General features: G+C 39.4%; 1 protein-coding gene across 1 annotated transcript; it reads right to left on the reverse strand.

The window, feature by feature from the left end:
- Nucleotides 1-8399: 8399 nt before the first annotated feature.
- LOC145990431 (uncharacterized) lies at nt 8400-8777 on the reverse strand. The gene has a single exon (XM_083126124.1). The coding sequence runs from the start codon at nt 8775-8777 to the stop codon at nt 8400-8402; it is 378 nt and encodes a 125-aa protein (XP_082982250.1).
- Nucleotides 8778-15921: the final 7144 nt, after the last annotated feature.

Consider the following 15921-nt stretch of genomic DNA (forward strand, 5'->3'; position numbering starts at 1 on the left):
AAAATGAGTCCCGATTACCATTTTTGTCTTCGAATTCAATTTTAATAGACTGAAAAGCTCTAAAAATACGAAATATTTTATTATGCACCCTGCCCTCCAAAACGAAGCCATGTGCTAGCCACATTTACTATTCCAGCCCCTCCCAAAAAAAATCCTGCATACGCCAAGGTATTGAACATTGTTGCAACTGAGAAACAAAACATTTTTTTCTCTCTTAAATCATAGTTACCCTCATATTTTATTTTCAAGAACTCGTGTTTATTTTCAAGGCATCACTCTGAAAGACATGTGTGTTTGGAATGCATTTCTTTTCTACATGCTGCATGGAAATAATAATTCAAATTATTATTATTAGTAGTAGTAGTAGTAGTAGAAGTAGTACTAGTAATGTCCCAGATCTTTGACTGTGATAAATTGGCCATTCAAATTTTTTTCCACAGCATTTTTCATAATATTTCACAAGCTCAAGGGGGGTTTAAACCCCATAACCCCCCCCCCTTGCGTACACCATTGGATGCACATAAGGAATTCTTATTTCAGGACACAAAATGTCCCCTTAGCAAAAACTTTATATGACAATCGATTAGTATATACCAATGCAGCTCACACAAAATTGCCACTCCACCATCGAATTGTATTGAGGAAGAGCAACAAATCCTTATTCATTTATTCTGGTCAGAGAGTGTGAAACCTTCCGAAATCTACAGAAGAAAGAAGATTGAGTATGCAGACAGTTCCTTGAGTCCGGGAAGAGTGCATGAATGGGTGTAAAAATTTAAAAACAGAAGACAACAGAGATCAGTTGGCATGGCATCTGAGGCAATGAATTCACGACTGCAAGTGAGTCTCTATTGATGAAGTTCCCGTACAATTTAACGCGACTCATGGCTCTACATACAATATTGTCCATGATGAACTCGCATATTGGAAAGATTGATCACAAGGCAGCTGTCCAATGATCACAAGTGTGCATGGGAGATGAGTTATCAGGAGCATTTGGTCCATTATTCTTGTGAAGGAGATGCTTTTCTTGATTGAATTGTAATTGAGACAAGACTTAGGTACATCATTATAAACCAGAGTCAGAGACAATCAATGCAGTGGAAGTACCCGACATCTCCCCCCCCCCCCCGCACACAAAAGGGCCTAAGCTAGAAGAGTGATTGATTGATTTGGTGTTTTAAGTTCACTTTATGCATAGTAAGGCTAATCGGGACTGGACATACAGTTTAAAGTGCGATCTGAAGCACTATGTGTCTCCACCGGGTATTGAACCCGTGACCCCTTGATTACAAAGTGACAACGCTACCAGTGCGCTATCAGGGAACCTCTGCTAGAAGAGTCATGATGGCTATCTTTTGGGATGGATGTCAATGGCCGTATATTGGTGCACTTCCAGGAATAGAGTAAAATTGTGACTTGTGCTTGATACAGTGACATGATAATGAACAAATCGAAGCCTGCGATACAATCAAAATGCCAGGGACTTCTAAAAAAGAAGTATCGTTGCTTCACAACAATGCCTGCCCCCATACAGTTTGGACTTGGCACCATCTGACCTTGACTTGTTTGGACCTTTGAAAGAACATTTGTAGGTTTAGAGGTTTGCAGATGAAAATTAGGTAATGGAGGTTGTGCAAAGTTGGCTTAAAGCAACACCAACAAACGTTTTTTCTAGCAGGGATCCACAACATTGCGAACAGGTGGACCAAGTGTGTTGTGAGTCAGGGTGATTATGTTGTAAAATAAGACACAAACAATTTCTGTAAGTACTCTTGTAAGAAAGTTCTTAATAAAATTCCTATTATTTAATAACTTTCCCTCACAATTTATTTGTAGGTTAACCTGAAAAACAACATGGGTGAAAAAATATTCCAAAATTATTTTACTTATAATTTATTTGCTTTTTTTGTATAATATCCATATAAAAATAACAGCCCTGTATACATACCCCGTTTGTAATTATTATGAAACTGAATACAGTGTCTTAAAAAAAAAGCTTCCTCCATTGCAAACAAATTTAAGAACAATTTCTTGCTAACATGACACAAGATAATCAGGTTGTGCCTCCTGCCACAGATCAGTGATTCACTACATTTCACATAAGGAAATGTGTGATTAATGCTGTCATAAGAAAACATAATGTAGCAGCATCATCTGCATACCACAACAGCAACTAAAATGGAATGGCTGGTTTGTTGTCCAGGTATTGACAATGAAATGAAAAAATGGAAAAGAAATGTTACAAATTACATGAATTTGTCTCCCTTGGACAACAACAACATTCCAATAGAACCTCAATGATATGTTCTCAAGGGCCTAGGTGGGAAAATGTAATTCTGTGAAATATTCATAATATTACGCTGTATTGGGATGACCAAAGTTATGTACAGTCGCGAACACTTCTGGGTTGTAATGATTCCATTGGAAGTCAATGTATTCATTACAACCCAGAAGTGTCCATGACTGTACAATCAGAGCTCCACTGTAAATACAGTGAAACCCTAATTTTACATTTTTCCACTTTATTTTGGGAAGCAGAATGTTATAAAACTTTCTCAGTTTAGCTATGGTCCCTTGAAGAATGATAAGTCTGTAGAAGTTCACACCTAGTAACACTCATTAAAAGAATTTCAAGACAAAATCCTTTCGTGAAACAAATTATCTAGAACTCAAAATATCAAATTAGTACAGCAAGATTTCCTGAAAAGAGAATTTAGTTATCTGCATGTTGGTGTGAAGAGAGACAATGATTTGAAGAAGGCAATAAAACAGTTTGGTGGTCTGACAAAATATAATTAAATTCACTGCCACTTGTTCAATATTCAAGATTTTATGTATCAATCACTTTTTGACATTTAGTATTATTGTTACTTACTGGAGAAACTCTGAGAGAATTCTTGAAGTGGAGGTTGTTATCCACAAGCAGTGATGGTATACTGAGGGCCTTTTTGTAACCACGTTTCAGCCCCATTGGGTTATTTCAAAATAGAAAGTTTGGGGAATTGGTAGCACACTGAAGAGTGAGTATGACATCATTTGGAAGAGGAACTGCTTGCGAGTACCAACTTTTTATTGTGTAATGGTTGCTATGCAAACTTTCAAAAAAATCTTGTATAAAAAAAAAAACACTTTTGAAACGATACAGTCTAAACATAAAAGTTTTTAAAGAGATTAAACCTGTATGAGACAGATGGTGACAATTTTGATTAACTCTTTGACTGTACAGGTGAAGTCTTTACTAAAGCCCACATTTTTATGTGGTCAAAATATGTGAAATATGTACATAAATATGCACAAAACATAACTGTAATATGTAAGTGTAACATGGTAACATGTAATATATTTTTGATAGTCTGGTTATATTCTGCAACCTGTCCTATTTTTCTTCGGTTGCTGACGGAAGAAGTAATTACAGTTGAACCTCAATTTTATGTTTTTTAGGGGAACCTAAAATGCGGGAAAATGTAAAATCCAGTAAAGTTTTATAGCATTTTGCTCTATTGGGACCATAAACATTGAAAGTATAATGCAAGAAAATGTAAAACCGGGGAACATAAAATCAGTGTTTCACTGTATATTAAATTCATTTTTTCTATTTTAAGAAGTAATTTTGAAATAATGGAATTGTAATGTGCTAATTTCGGCTGCATGCATTAGGTGTCCCACTTCCGACATTTCAATTTTTTTGTTACTTTATCCATGATCAGGTAAAAAATACCTACTTTGTGGAAAATCATATTTTCAAGTTTGTTCCGCAAATATGTCTGCATTACTCAATGATGATAAAAACTAGAAATATCATGCAAATACTGAATTTTTGTGTAAAAGCATGTGCTCTAAATGGAAAATGTAATATACACCTGAGATTATGTGGAAAAAAGTAACATTGAAACAATGTAAAACATGTTTCTGTCCGAACATAAAAATGTACTAAAATTTGTCATTTTTTCTTGACGACATATAAAGGAAAGAAATATGTAACTCAAACAAAAATAAGGCCCTAGTGATTACAAACTTAAATTCTTTTGGTATCAAAAACTTATGACAACATTTCTTGGCATAAAGATAACAAAGTATATATAATACTCAAGAGCATCCACTGATTCATTCATGATCTACATTCATTATATTATAGTTGGAATACTTTAGATATCACATAAAATCATTCCATGTTTTTCTTTCTTAAATAATGGCAACAGCCAACAAAAAATGTTTTCTCTCCTGTAGACAAAAACTGAGCTCATCTGCATAGTTTCGGGAACTGTAGTATTTCATGGAAGTTTATGTTTAACACCTGGCCATACAGCACAGGAAGGAGTACCATTTCACAATGTTCTTGTGTGGTACAGTCACAAACATTGCTGCAACTCTAACAAGTCCAAAGACCATGTGGAAAAGAGATACTCTCCAAGCTCATAGAGGCTGCCGTATTCACAGAATTATACTGAAGTGGTTCCCTAAAAATTTAAGATATGTCATTATTCCTCATTGCTCAGCCAAAATAATAATAAACAGCACACAATACAAGGCACTGTTTTTTAATTGTATCAAGCTAAAAATAGTACCTATAGGTGTCATTTATGTTCATCCATCTGTGCAAACTAGCAATATCACAGAAACTAATACAGGGTAGATATAAAGTATCGATACACAGGCAAATATAGAGCAGCGGTGCTCTAGTTTGGTAGAGCATCTGACTGCCCACGGGAGACCGACCTGGTTTCAATTCCCAGGGTGGGTGATCGATCTAAGGTCAGAATTTTTCCAACCTTGTCCCTGCATAAAGCGACTCTGGGGCTCACCCAGCCTCAAATTAATGGGTACCTGGGGAGCAGTCCTGGAGGGTAAAGGTGGTCAGAGTGTAGTGCTGATCACATTACCTCCAAAATGGCCAAGATCGAGAATGTGTGGGGTCTTACCACAGAGGCGCAACCACAACTTTTTGTACCAGGATAAATGTACCAATAATAATAATGTATTAATAATGTTAATATTATAACATTATTATTATTATTATTGATTTGCTTTATTTTACTTCACTTTTTGTGCCACTTTTGGCTAATTTGCGAAGATGGGGATGAGTGTTGACATGATGAAACTGATGAATGAACACTCGCAAACATCCATGCCCAAGCCAGGATTCGAACCCAGGACCAACATTATTATTATATTAGCAGTAGTAGTAGTAGTATCAAATACGTTATTACCCTCATAAATTATGCAAAAAGGGGGAGAGAGAGAGAGAGAGAGAGAGAGAGAGAGAGAGAGAGAGAGAGAGAGAGAGAGAGAGAGAGAGTGTGTGTGTGTGTGTATGTGTATTCATGTCACACAGTGGTACCAATCATTGAAAATGGAACTTTTACAGGATCGTGTTAAAAACTGAGGACCGGATTTTCTCCCCAATTATCCAGAGAGGGCAAGGGAGCTGGAGAAAATGTGGGCACATCAGTTCCACCACTGGAATCAGCATTTACGGTAGTAAACTGCTTGTTCCTTTCTGTTTCTGTGACACGCTTGGCAGATGAAGTGTTGCTACATTAAGGGAATAGATATCCAGGTCCAATTTTCGATGAAAAGGGAAATTGCCATAAAATTTGAAGATGTTGAACTTGTATTTTTGTTCTACTTGCATGACTGTTTTGTACCTATTATATCTATTTCATCTAGATAGGGAGGAGGAGGGGAATCTATACTAAATACAAGGTAAATAAAAAATACATTTTAATCAAAAAGTATTTTATTGAGAAAATTGAAATTACTGCTGAAAAGTACTCTAGAATAGAAGACAAACTGAGTACATTTCAATGTGCTGGCCCTGTACATCTAGGCATAGCACCCACAGTCAGGTCTGGAGAGCAAGCTGCCCAAAGTCTTTGTGAGCTTGCACCTATCGGTGAAGGGGTCAAGAGGTAGTCTTGAATGATTCTCACGAAATGGGGTGTTGTACCATCTTGTTGGAAAACAACAGTGTATTTTATCCCATCCTGAAAACCATCCATTAGCGATATAAAAAAATGTCAAGATACTTTTGAATCACCCTGTAAACACAATAAATAAGCATTATTGTGGTAAAGCAGGTCAAATTTTCAGGATACACCAGTGGATGGCATTAGTGTTCCCTTGTCCAAGAGTGCCCAATATACTTGGAATGGGCATTACAGGGAAAATTTCAGACCCATGAGACATGGAGGTTTCACACAAAAGTGAGAAGTTACACAGGCTCCATCCCAGTATGTAAAGCATTCACCAGACCGAGGCAACATGATGCAAGATATTGAGAAAACAGTGCAGTCAATGCAACGTACAAGCAACATTTGCAGCTTGTCATGTGTTGCTTCAGTCTGAAACTCCACATATATTTACACATAACTTGTGGAAAGGGTGGGGGAGTAGGATTGAAAAACAAAGACCCATTTCATCCTCAATTTTCACATGAATTTTCAGTATGTTGGGAGAAATTATTGTCACACAAAACTACAGGCTGTTTAATGGAAATACTATTGAAAATGTAATTTCTGATTTTAGGTTGCTTTCTTGTCATAATCATGAGGATGAATGATGGTTATATGAAATTGACGAAGGGACATTCACAAAGGAACATCCATGCTCAAGCTGGGATTTCAACCTAGAAACTTTTGTTGGTGAAACTGAGAATTAACCCCTCAACATGCTTAACCACTGAGGTGACTTATCATCAATATTACACAATTCATCAGAACTGAATATAATATAAGCATTATTCATAGCTAGAGGCACGCATATTTTGTTTTTGATGAAAACACGAAATGTAAATAACAGGCTGTAATTTTTTTTGTTTCTGAAAGGTGTGAGGTGCAATTTCCTACCATGTTTTGTCTCGAAATGAATTACAAAATGCAAAATAGACTCAAACACGAAATTTAGAGTTTATTTACTGACACAACACTTTCTGAAGTTTGAATTATCTTGTGTGTTATGCAATTCACAGAAAATTGATTAATTCTGCTGTAAATAACCCCTTTATACATGAATAAACTTAATACTCTGGTAACTACATAAATGTGCTATTAGAAGGGATATGATTATTTTGTGTAATAAGTACAGTTTTGAAATCATATTTTGGATTATACTCACAATTTTAAAACCAAAATGTCAATTTATACGAGGGCTATTTTTTTTTCAAGGTCCGATGGGTCGCAAAATAAAAACCACAGTGAAATCAAAAATGTTTTTATTTGCAACATTTAGCTACACCTTCCAGCTACTTCTCTACATAGTCGCTGCCCAGGTTTAGACATTTGTCGTAGCGTGGTACCAACTTTCCAATACCCACGTCATAGAAGGCAGCCGCCTGTGCTTTCGGCCAATTCTCTGCGCTGGTCTGCAGCTCGTTGTCTGTGCCAAAATGCTGTCCTCCTAGCCAGCGTTTCATGTGCGTAAAGAGATGAAACTCTGAGGGAGCCAAGTCTGGGCTGTAAGGTGGGTGATAAACACCTCCCATCGAAAACGCTGCAGGAGTGTCTGTGTTGCAGCTGCAGTGTGCGGCCGAGCATTGTCATGAAGAAGGACAATGCCTGATGTCAACATGATGTCGCTTGTTCTGAATTGTCCTTCGTAGACGTTGAAGCATCACGCTGTATGAGGCTGCAGTGATGGTCGTGCCACGTTCCATGAATTCCACCATCAACACTCCTTTTCTGTCCTAGAACACAGTAGTCATACACTTTCTGATGGAGAAGGTTCGCTTGCACTTCTTTGGTATACCTGGGGAATCGGAATGCATCCACTGTTTGCATTGCTCTTTTGTTTCTTCATATTCGAAATGGACCACCCATGTCTCGTCCCCTGTGACAATTTTGTTCAAAAGATACTTTCATTCGTCGATGAATTGCACCCCTCAGCATGAAGAAATCGATTGACTGCACGCACTTCACACTTGGTGTGTGACTAATGTTCTAGGCATGTTTCCGTGCTCACTGCGCGCTTCGAACTGACTCGATCAACGGGCATACTAGACACACTGCGCAACACATCCGCGCACAGCTTCATCAGATTTTCAATGTGGTTTTTATTTCGCGACCAATTGGACATTGATAAAAAAATAGCCCTTGTATACTGCTTTTGATGAGATTTTTCACCGCTATAACACCAAATTTTATTTTATTTACCACATTTGAACGCAAAATTGACTGATTTTGTATCGAAATTTTGCTTTTTTATTTGCCAAAAATAAGTGTGTGTATTCATAGCTTACCACACATTTTGCAACATGGAGGAGGTGTAGTATGTGAAAATTCAAGCAAAAAAATGCAGGCTTGACAAGTATTCAAACATACTCTACATGATCAGAAGTGTCCGGACACCCACCTGAAAATAAAGTACAAGTTTTGCCAACCCTCCATCGGGAACACTGGCAGTCAATACACTGTTGGCCCACTCTTAGCATGAAGCAAGATATTGCCTGAAGACAGCATGCCTCTCCGTTTGTTCTGGATGGCTCTGCATAGTCTGCGCAATGTCTCACAGTATGCAGCCCCATTGATTGTGGTCCCTGGCTCCATAAAGTCTTCCAGTAACACAACTTGCTGGTCCCAAAACACTGTAGCCATGAGCTTCTTGTTGCTGAATGTGTGCCTAAACCTTTTGGGCTTGTTTGGAGAAGTGGGGTCCATCCCATGTTTCATCACCTCACCTAGCACAATTGTTTGCAAAAACCGTTCTCCATTGTCCTTGTAACATAACAGAAACATTAAGGCTGATGCCATTTGCTGCTTCTTGTGGTTGTCAGTCAGCATTTTGGGTACCCGTCGTGCACAAATTTTTCGGTATCCAAGGTTGGTTGATTGATTGATTGATTGATTGATTTAGTTTATTTTACTTTGCATTTTGTGCCTCTTGGCTAATTTGCGAAGATGGGGATGAGTGACGAAATGATGAAATTGATGAATGGACATTCACAAACAACCAAGCCCGACCGGGATTCGAACCCGGGACCCTTGGCATCGCAGCGCAATGTGCTAACCATTCGGCCACAGGGTCGGGCTCGGTATCCAAGGTGTTTTGTAACAATGGTGTAGAGGGCTGACCGTGAAATTTCAGGAAAGTCTTCGGACAGTTCCGATATCGTGAACCGATGCCTCGTCCGAACCACTTTCATCATGAACATCCATTCGACCATTTTGAAATTTCCTGCACCATTCGCAAACCACGCCATCACTCTGAAAGTTTTCATCGTACACACGGCTCATTCAACGGTGAATTTCTCCTGCATTGTGCCCCTCTGCCTGTAGAAATCACATTATGCACCTTGCACTTGGCGCGAGTGTCAATTGTAGCAGACATCTCTATGTGCCTGTTGCTCAGCTTCAACTGAAGCATTGGCCTTGGCAGTGGTGGTGGTGGTAATGGCAGGGAGGATGCCAATCATGCTGAGTAATGCCTCGCTTCCTAGCGTTTACGCCACCAGGCGGTGCCATCGGAGGTTGAAAAGAAAATAGCCCTTGTATTACCTAACGTTCTTTGCACACTTTGCATCGCAATCAAAAATGCTAACTGGAATGTTACAGAAAATGCTTCTGTGTAAAGTATTGTCTGTTGTAAAAAATGCTACAAGACTTTTGGAAGCATTTATGCTAGCAAAAATGCCATGGGAAATGCTTCCGTCTAAAGCGTAAGTAAGGCCTTACTTATATAATTTTCTATGAGTGTCCAAAGACACATGCAGCGTCATAGTGTGCTGGTGGAACACAATGCCTTTCCCAATAACCTGCTCTGGTCTTTTGTTTTGATGGAATTTCAGTATTTTAACTCAGTACACATGAATTGATTGTCCGATTTTGTGTGAGCAGCTCACAGCACAGAATGCTCTTGAAATCTGGCAAAACATCTTCCAATTGCTTATTCACTGATAGCGTTGTCGCCATATGTCACAAATTGGCTTGCACCTCTTGTGGTGTGCGGAAGTTTAGTGTATTTTATCCCCCCCCCCCACTCCCTTCCTTATCAGCACTAACACATGTGAGAAAATCACGATCCACAGTACTTCTCTTGAGATTGTCCTTGATCTGGGAGCTTGTCTTGTTACGACGGGAGTAAGTCTTATCAGTTCGACTTCAGTACAGTTCTACAGTTTTCGTTCTCCAGACACCAGTGCTTGGCTTCAACGCTTGCATAGTAGTTGCTTCTCGTAATCGGTTTCTTTCGCCGCAAGCAGGCAATTCCTTGATCGCTGCGTGTATCTCACTCGTGGTTATGGGTGAGGTATCCGACAAGATGTTTCCCCGACTGGTGGCAGTGTTAGATTCGTAAATTGTCAAGTGGAGTTTTTGTTCAATTCAATATTTGGTCATTTTTTTTATAACATATTTAGCTTCAACTACTCCACGTGACGATCCTTAGAATTCAGACAAAACAGTGTGTTTCCACTGGGCACGGCACAATGATTTTCTGACACGGGTCGAATCTACAAACATAAGAATGATTATATTTTGTAAAACAATATATACAGGGTGACTGGTAATTAGATGTATTCCCTGAAAGGGGTTAAAGTAGAGACCATTTGCAATAAATCTTAACAGCTGGTCAATACATCAAGGACACCATCACATCACGAGTTACGAGACCAAATGTCCGTAAAAACCTGCGTGCCTGCATTCGTAATGGAGGTGCCCACTTTGAGCAAGACGTGTAATGTTCTTTAATTGTATTGTTCATTGATTCCATTCACATGAAGATGAATGAAGTATTATTTATTGTACACAAATGTGAATGTTAGCAACATTTGTACCTTGTTGGATAGCAGATGACACAAGGAAGTAATTTAAGTAATTTGTACGCTTCGTGTCATACCATTTTTGTTATTAATACATTGCCAAGTAAACTAAGAGTGAATTTTTTTATCATCACTTGTAGGTTTAGACCCACCTGTTACTTACATGTGATTGTTATTTGGGAAAAACTTTTTTTTTAAACGAACCACTTATTTGTTAGCTATCAGAAAACGCTGAAATAAGTTCCATACAATGAGCAGTTTTTTCTCAATTCATCTTTTTATGTGGAAAATTGTAATTTTTTTCAAAAACAATTGAAATTCGATTATCTCGAAAACTACTAATTTTCGGACAGGGTATCATATGGTCAAATTTATTGCAAATTGTCTCTACTTTAACCCCTTTCAGGGAATACATCTAATTACCAGTCACCCTATATATATATATATATATATATATATATATTATTAGGGTTGAAGTTGAATGTTGCTGTAGAGAAAGGGGTTGAGCTATTGTATCAGTGTGGATAATGTATATTTCCCCTCTAGTCACTCTGGCTCGTTAAATGAAGTTTGCGCAACTTGTTGAATCATTTTTATAAATATTATTTTGAATTGCAGCGACATATTTTTACTAATCACTTCAATCAAATTACACATAACTGTTTCTGTCACACATAAGTGACTTCTTTCGTTTTGGCCAGCAAAACTATTGCAATCTTAACTTATCTCAATTATATTTATCATGTCATCTACAACTTTCAACAAACTCACGTAATTTTCAAATTACGTAATCAACGGATGCATGCCTTCAAGTTACAGTTACAAGGGTCGTTCAAGGTTGACCGGGATTTTCGTACGTGAAAAATCGATGAATAGCCGGATCATGATGAAACGTGCGGGTGACGTAATGTATTCCTTCGCGAGTAACTAGCGCCCGGCATGACATATTTCGCGCATGCGCAGCAGTTGCAGCGAACATGGCGGCAAGCAGCGTGTCTGTGGCTGTGGAGCAGCGGTGTGTAATCAAATTTCTCGTGAAGGAGAAAGTGAAACCAGCTGAGATTTTCAGACGATTGCAAGCACAGTATGGTGAACAAGCGTGTATGAATGGTGTGAGCAGTTTCGCGAAGGACGGGAGCTGGTGACAAATGAAGTGCATGGACACATTCGCCCGACTGCAGTCACACCAGTGAATATCGCACGTGTTGAGCAAATGATTCTTGAGAACCGGTGAGTAACAGTGCGGGATATTGCTGCCGATGTGAATATCAGTGTCGGGAGTGTTGAGACAATCATTCACGACCACTTACGCTTCCGCAAAATCTGTGCAAGGTGGGTTTCCCGCCAGCTGACATTCGATCAGAAGTGGACACGCAGGACGGTCTGTGAACAGCTTCTGAATCGGTTTCGAACAGAAGGTGATGAATTGTTGCAATCCATCATCATGTGTGATGAAACATGGTTGCACAATTCAACCCCAGAGACCAAAAGACGCAGCATGGAGTGGTGGCATAAAGGTTCCCCGCCCCCCAAGAAAAGCAAAATGCAGCCGTTCGATGGAAAGATCATGGCAAGTGTCTTCTGGGATATGAAGGGCGTTATCCATGTGGATTTTCTGGACAAAGGGAGCACGATTAATGCCCAGTATTACTCCACATTGTTGAGTGGTGCTGTACGAAAGTTCATTCGCAAGAAAAGTCCTGGGATGTTGTCTGGAAATGTCATTCTTCTCCATGACAATGCCTGCCCTCATACGGCCAATGTGACAACAACAACTCTGGCCGACATGCGCTGGGAAGTTCTGCCCCATCCCCCCTACAGTCTGGATTTAGCCCCCAGTGATTATCATTTGTTTGCACCCCTTAAAGACCATCTGGGAGGGAAGAAATTCACGACAGACGAAGCACTGCGGAGTGATGTCCTCCAGTGGCTACGACAACAACCAAGTTCTTTCTACGCCAAAGGAATTCGGGAGCTGCCAGAACGATGGCAACGGTGCCTCGGCGTGCACGGAGAATACCTTGAAAAACTGACATAGTTTGGTGTTTCTTCTGCTACCTATTTCCTCTGCAGAAATAAAAGTCCCAGTCAACCTTGAACGACCCTTGTACAATAATAATATCAAATTAACTAGATTCTCATAAAAAGGGAAGCAAATCCATAAATTGTAAAGATTGAAAGTCGCACTACGAGACTGTCGCGATGTGCCAGATTTGTATTTTAGCGACGAATAGAGTAAATTTTCATTTTTATCAAATGCAAATCGTTAATTTAATACATGCCGTTTCTAATCTTAATGTACGCATACTAATATCCAACAATCACTCGTAACCTTTTTTACGTACAATCAATGCAAAGTTATCGGCAAATTGCAAATCACTAAATTATTCCGGCTTCTTCTTTACTGTCACGTAATTTATCACTCAAAAGTACGACTGCAAATCAAATCCCACGTACTTGTGCTATTTCAGCCTTCGACGAAATTTCAAAAGGTCGACAAAACCACACACGTTGCACTATAAAGTTCACTGCTCATACCTGTATAGTAATGGGACGAGTCCTAGGCACGAGACTTCCAATTTTCCATGTATCAGCAAACGTGGTCAAATGGCTTCCTTCGTGAAATGAAGTCCCAAATTACGTCTTCCCATCGTAATTTTGCCTGGCTTCTAAGGGAAGAAGCTCTTCCCAAATTCTCCTTTGTTTTCTTCACCAAGCGTCATCCAAGTGCTTTCTTCACCAAGCACGGCCTCCGTGGATCGTACGTTCCGTATTCTTCCTAGTCAAGTAACGTACTTGTTGACTCTTGCGTGATCGAAGGGCGAGTGCGATTATCAGGTGACGCTGTTACGTCATACACACGCTACCTAGCCTAGTGCTGCCATCTCGTATCATTTCAATGAACTACATGGTCCTTATACACAAATATAGGAGCAATCAGGCGACAACGAAATTTATGTAATAATATGTATTTTAAATTTCACTAAATGCAGAAATACGTTACACAGTATAAAACAGATTGGATTTTGAGCTGCCTACACATGCAGTACATTTCCAAAAAAGTAGCTGGGAGTTTGCGCTACAAAAAGATAGCAGAGTCATGTCTACCATAATAGATGTGCTACAAGTGGTAGCAGTAACACCAAAACGACATGCTACACTCTGTACAGTTTTTCCACCTTTTCTGTTTCATGTATAACACACAATACAGAAATACAGCTTTGGTCTCACGTGACAAAAAGTCTCTGACCGATGCAGTAGAATGTCTGCTTTTCAGTGCCACCAACATTTTCTCCTAAGATGTGGTTCCACAGGGTGGGGTGGAGGGGAGGGTGCAATAAATATACCCATGTCAAAAATGCTCAGACCTTCCCAGACAACCCAATATTTAACCTTCTGCAACCCGAACGTCTCGACTGAGATCCTACATGTAACCCCTTGCATCCCGAGCATCTCGATTGAGATCCTCTAGCATGCTCGAAGTTGTTACATTATAATGTCGCTTTGGCTGGATTTGGGATTTTCTTCTTTTACATTATTGTTAACACACATATTAAACAATTATGACTCTTGCACGTCTTGGTGTCGAACAAAAATGGCAGTAAAATGGCAGCTTTTTTTGTGCAGCTTCCTCACAAAGGAAAAAGAATTCCGACAAACAAAGGCCGGATTTGCTAGCAATTCTTTTCTTCCACCACTGGAAACTAGACTGGTGAAAAGTTTGCTTCCCAGTTCGAAAGGTCACAAGGAATTTTTCCCATGTCACCACAAGTGGGGGGGGGGGGAGGCATTTAGGAAAACTGCACTATTATAAAGAAAAGTTCGAAAGCAAGACCAAAACAGGTCTTTGTTGCCAAGCACATGTTTTTCAAGTTGCTGCAATGTGACCTGCATTGTCTAAAAATAGAAAGGTGCCGCAGATGCAAGAAAGGTGAAGATCTGGCATGCTTTCGTTCTAGCAACATCCCGTAGATCAGCGGTGGTGGTTTCGTGCGTGCATCAGTTGGCTTTTCTTTGTGTGAAGTTTGTTATATGACCTCATCAATTAGTTTGTGAGTGTGTGTGTTTGGGGGAACAAGCTGTTCAAGTGCCGTTAGTGCTAATAGTGCCTGCAGTGTTTCCAAAAGGCTTATAGTCGACCATGGCTTCTCCAAGTGATCTCCGTTTGGATGAAATTCGAGATGAGCTTGAGGCAATGGACAAGGACTCTGAGTGGGAAGACGAACAACTTAACAATCCCTCTGACATATCATCAGAATCTGATTCTGATGATATGTCACAAAGACGTGACACACGTTCCCCTTCTACTTCTTTTCCGATGACTTTTTGACCAAATGTGCACTTACGTATATTCTGAGTCAGTGGCACGCAGACATGTCGTTTTGGGGGTACAAGTCGTGTTATATTGGTCATATGATAATAGTGCAATTATTTTCGTGTTCCTAAAACTCTAGTGATTATTTCCATATGTATTGTTACAATGTCTTGTACTTTTTTCGGGGTGGGGGATGAAACCCCCTTTTCTTCCGAAAACATTCTCAAATCTCCCTCCCTCCATATATACACCGAATGTGCATAAATTTTATATAGTCCAAATCTATGGTTCATTCCGAGTAAAACGATATATCATTTGTCTGTCTACGGCAATTAGCGTCTGATCTACAGTCATTTTTATAAAACTCTGCTTTTTGCTGATAATCAGCTCGGGCAGCAAGGTGGTTACATGCAAAAGATGCTCGGGCCGGCTAAAGGTTAAAGGATAATTAGAAGACAAATACATGACTTCAATACAATGTTTCAAGCATAAGTAATAATTACTGACACGCATCAATAATAATTATTGACACATACAGTGAAATCCCAATAATAATGATCCTGGATTTTATATTTTCCAGTTTACTGTTGTGGTTCCAGCAAAGCAAAATGTTATAAATTCTTTCCAGATTTTCTGCATTATGTTTAGCCACAGTACCCTGAAAAATGTATCATCAAGGTTCCACTGTATTTCTTGCTAGAGTTGACGAGCTGTATATTTGCGGGTGGTCTTGGCTACTCCGCCAGAGTGTGAGAGAGATATGTTTATGTAGTTGCCACCTATTCGCCCTTTGGGTGGTCGACAGCAAGGACAGAACGCAAGGGTAATGACTCGCAGCCGGTAGCTCCTCCCC

This window comes from Lepisma saccharinum, chromosome 7, assembly GCF_977018435.1.
Source record: "Lepisma saccharinum chromosome 7, izLepSacc3.1, whole genome shotgun sequence".
Taxonomy (NCBI): Eukaryota; Metazoa; Arthropoda; class Insecta; order Zygentoma; family Lepismatidae; genus Lepisma; species Lepisma saccharinum.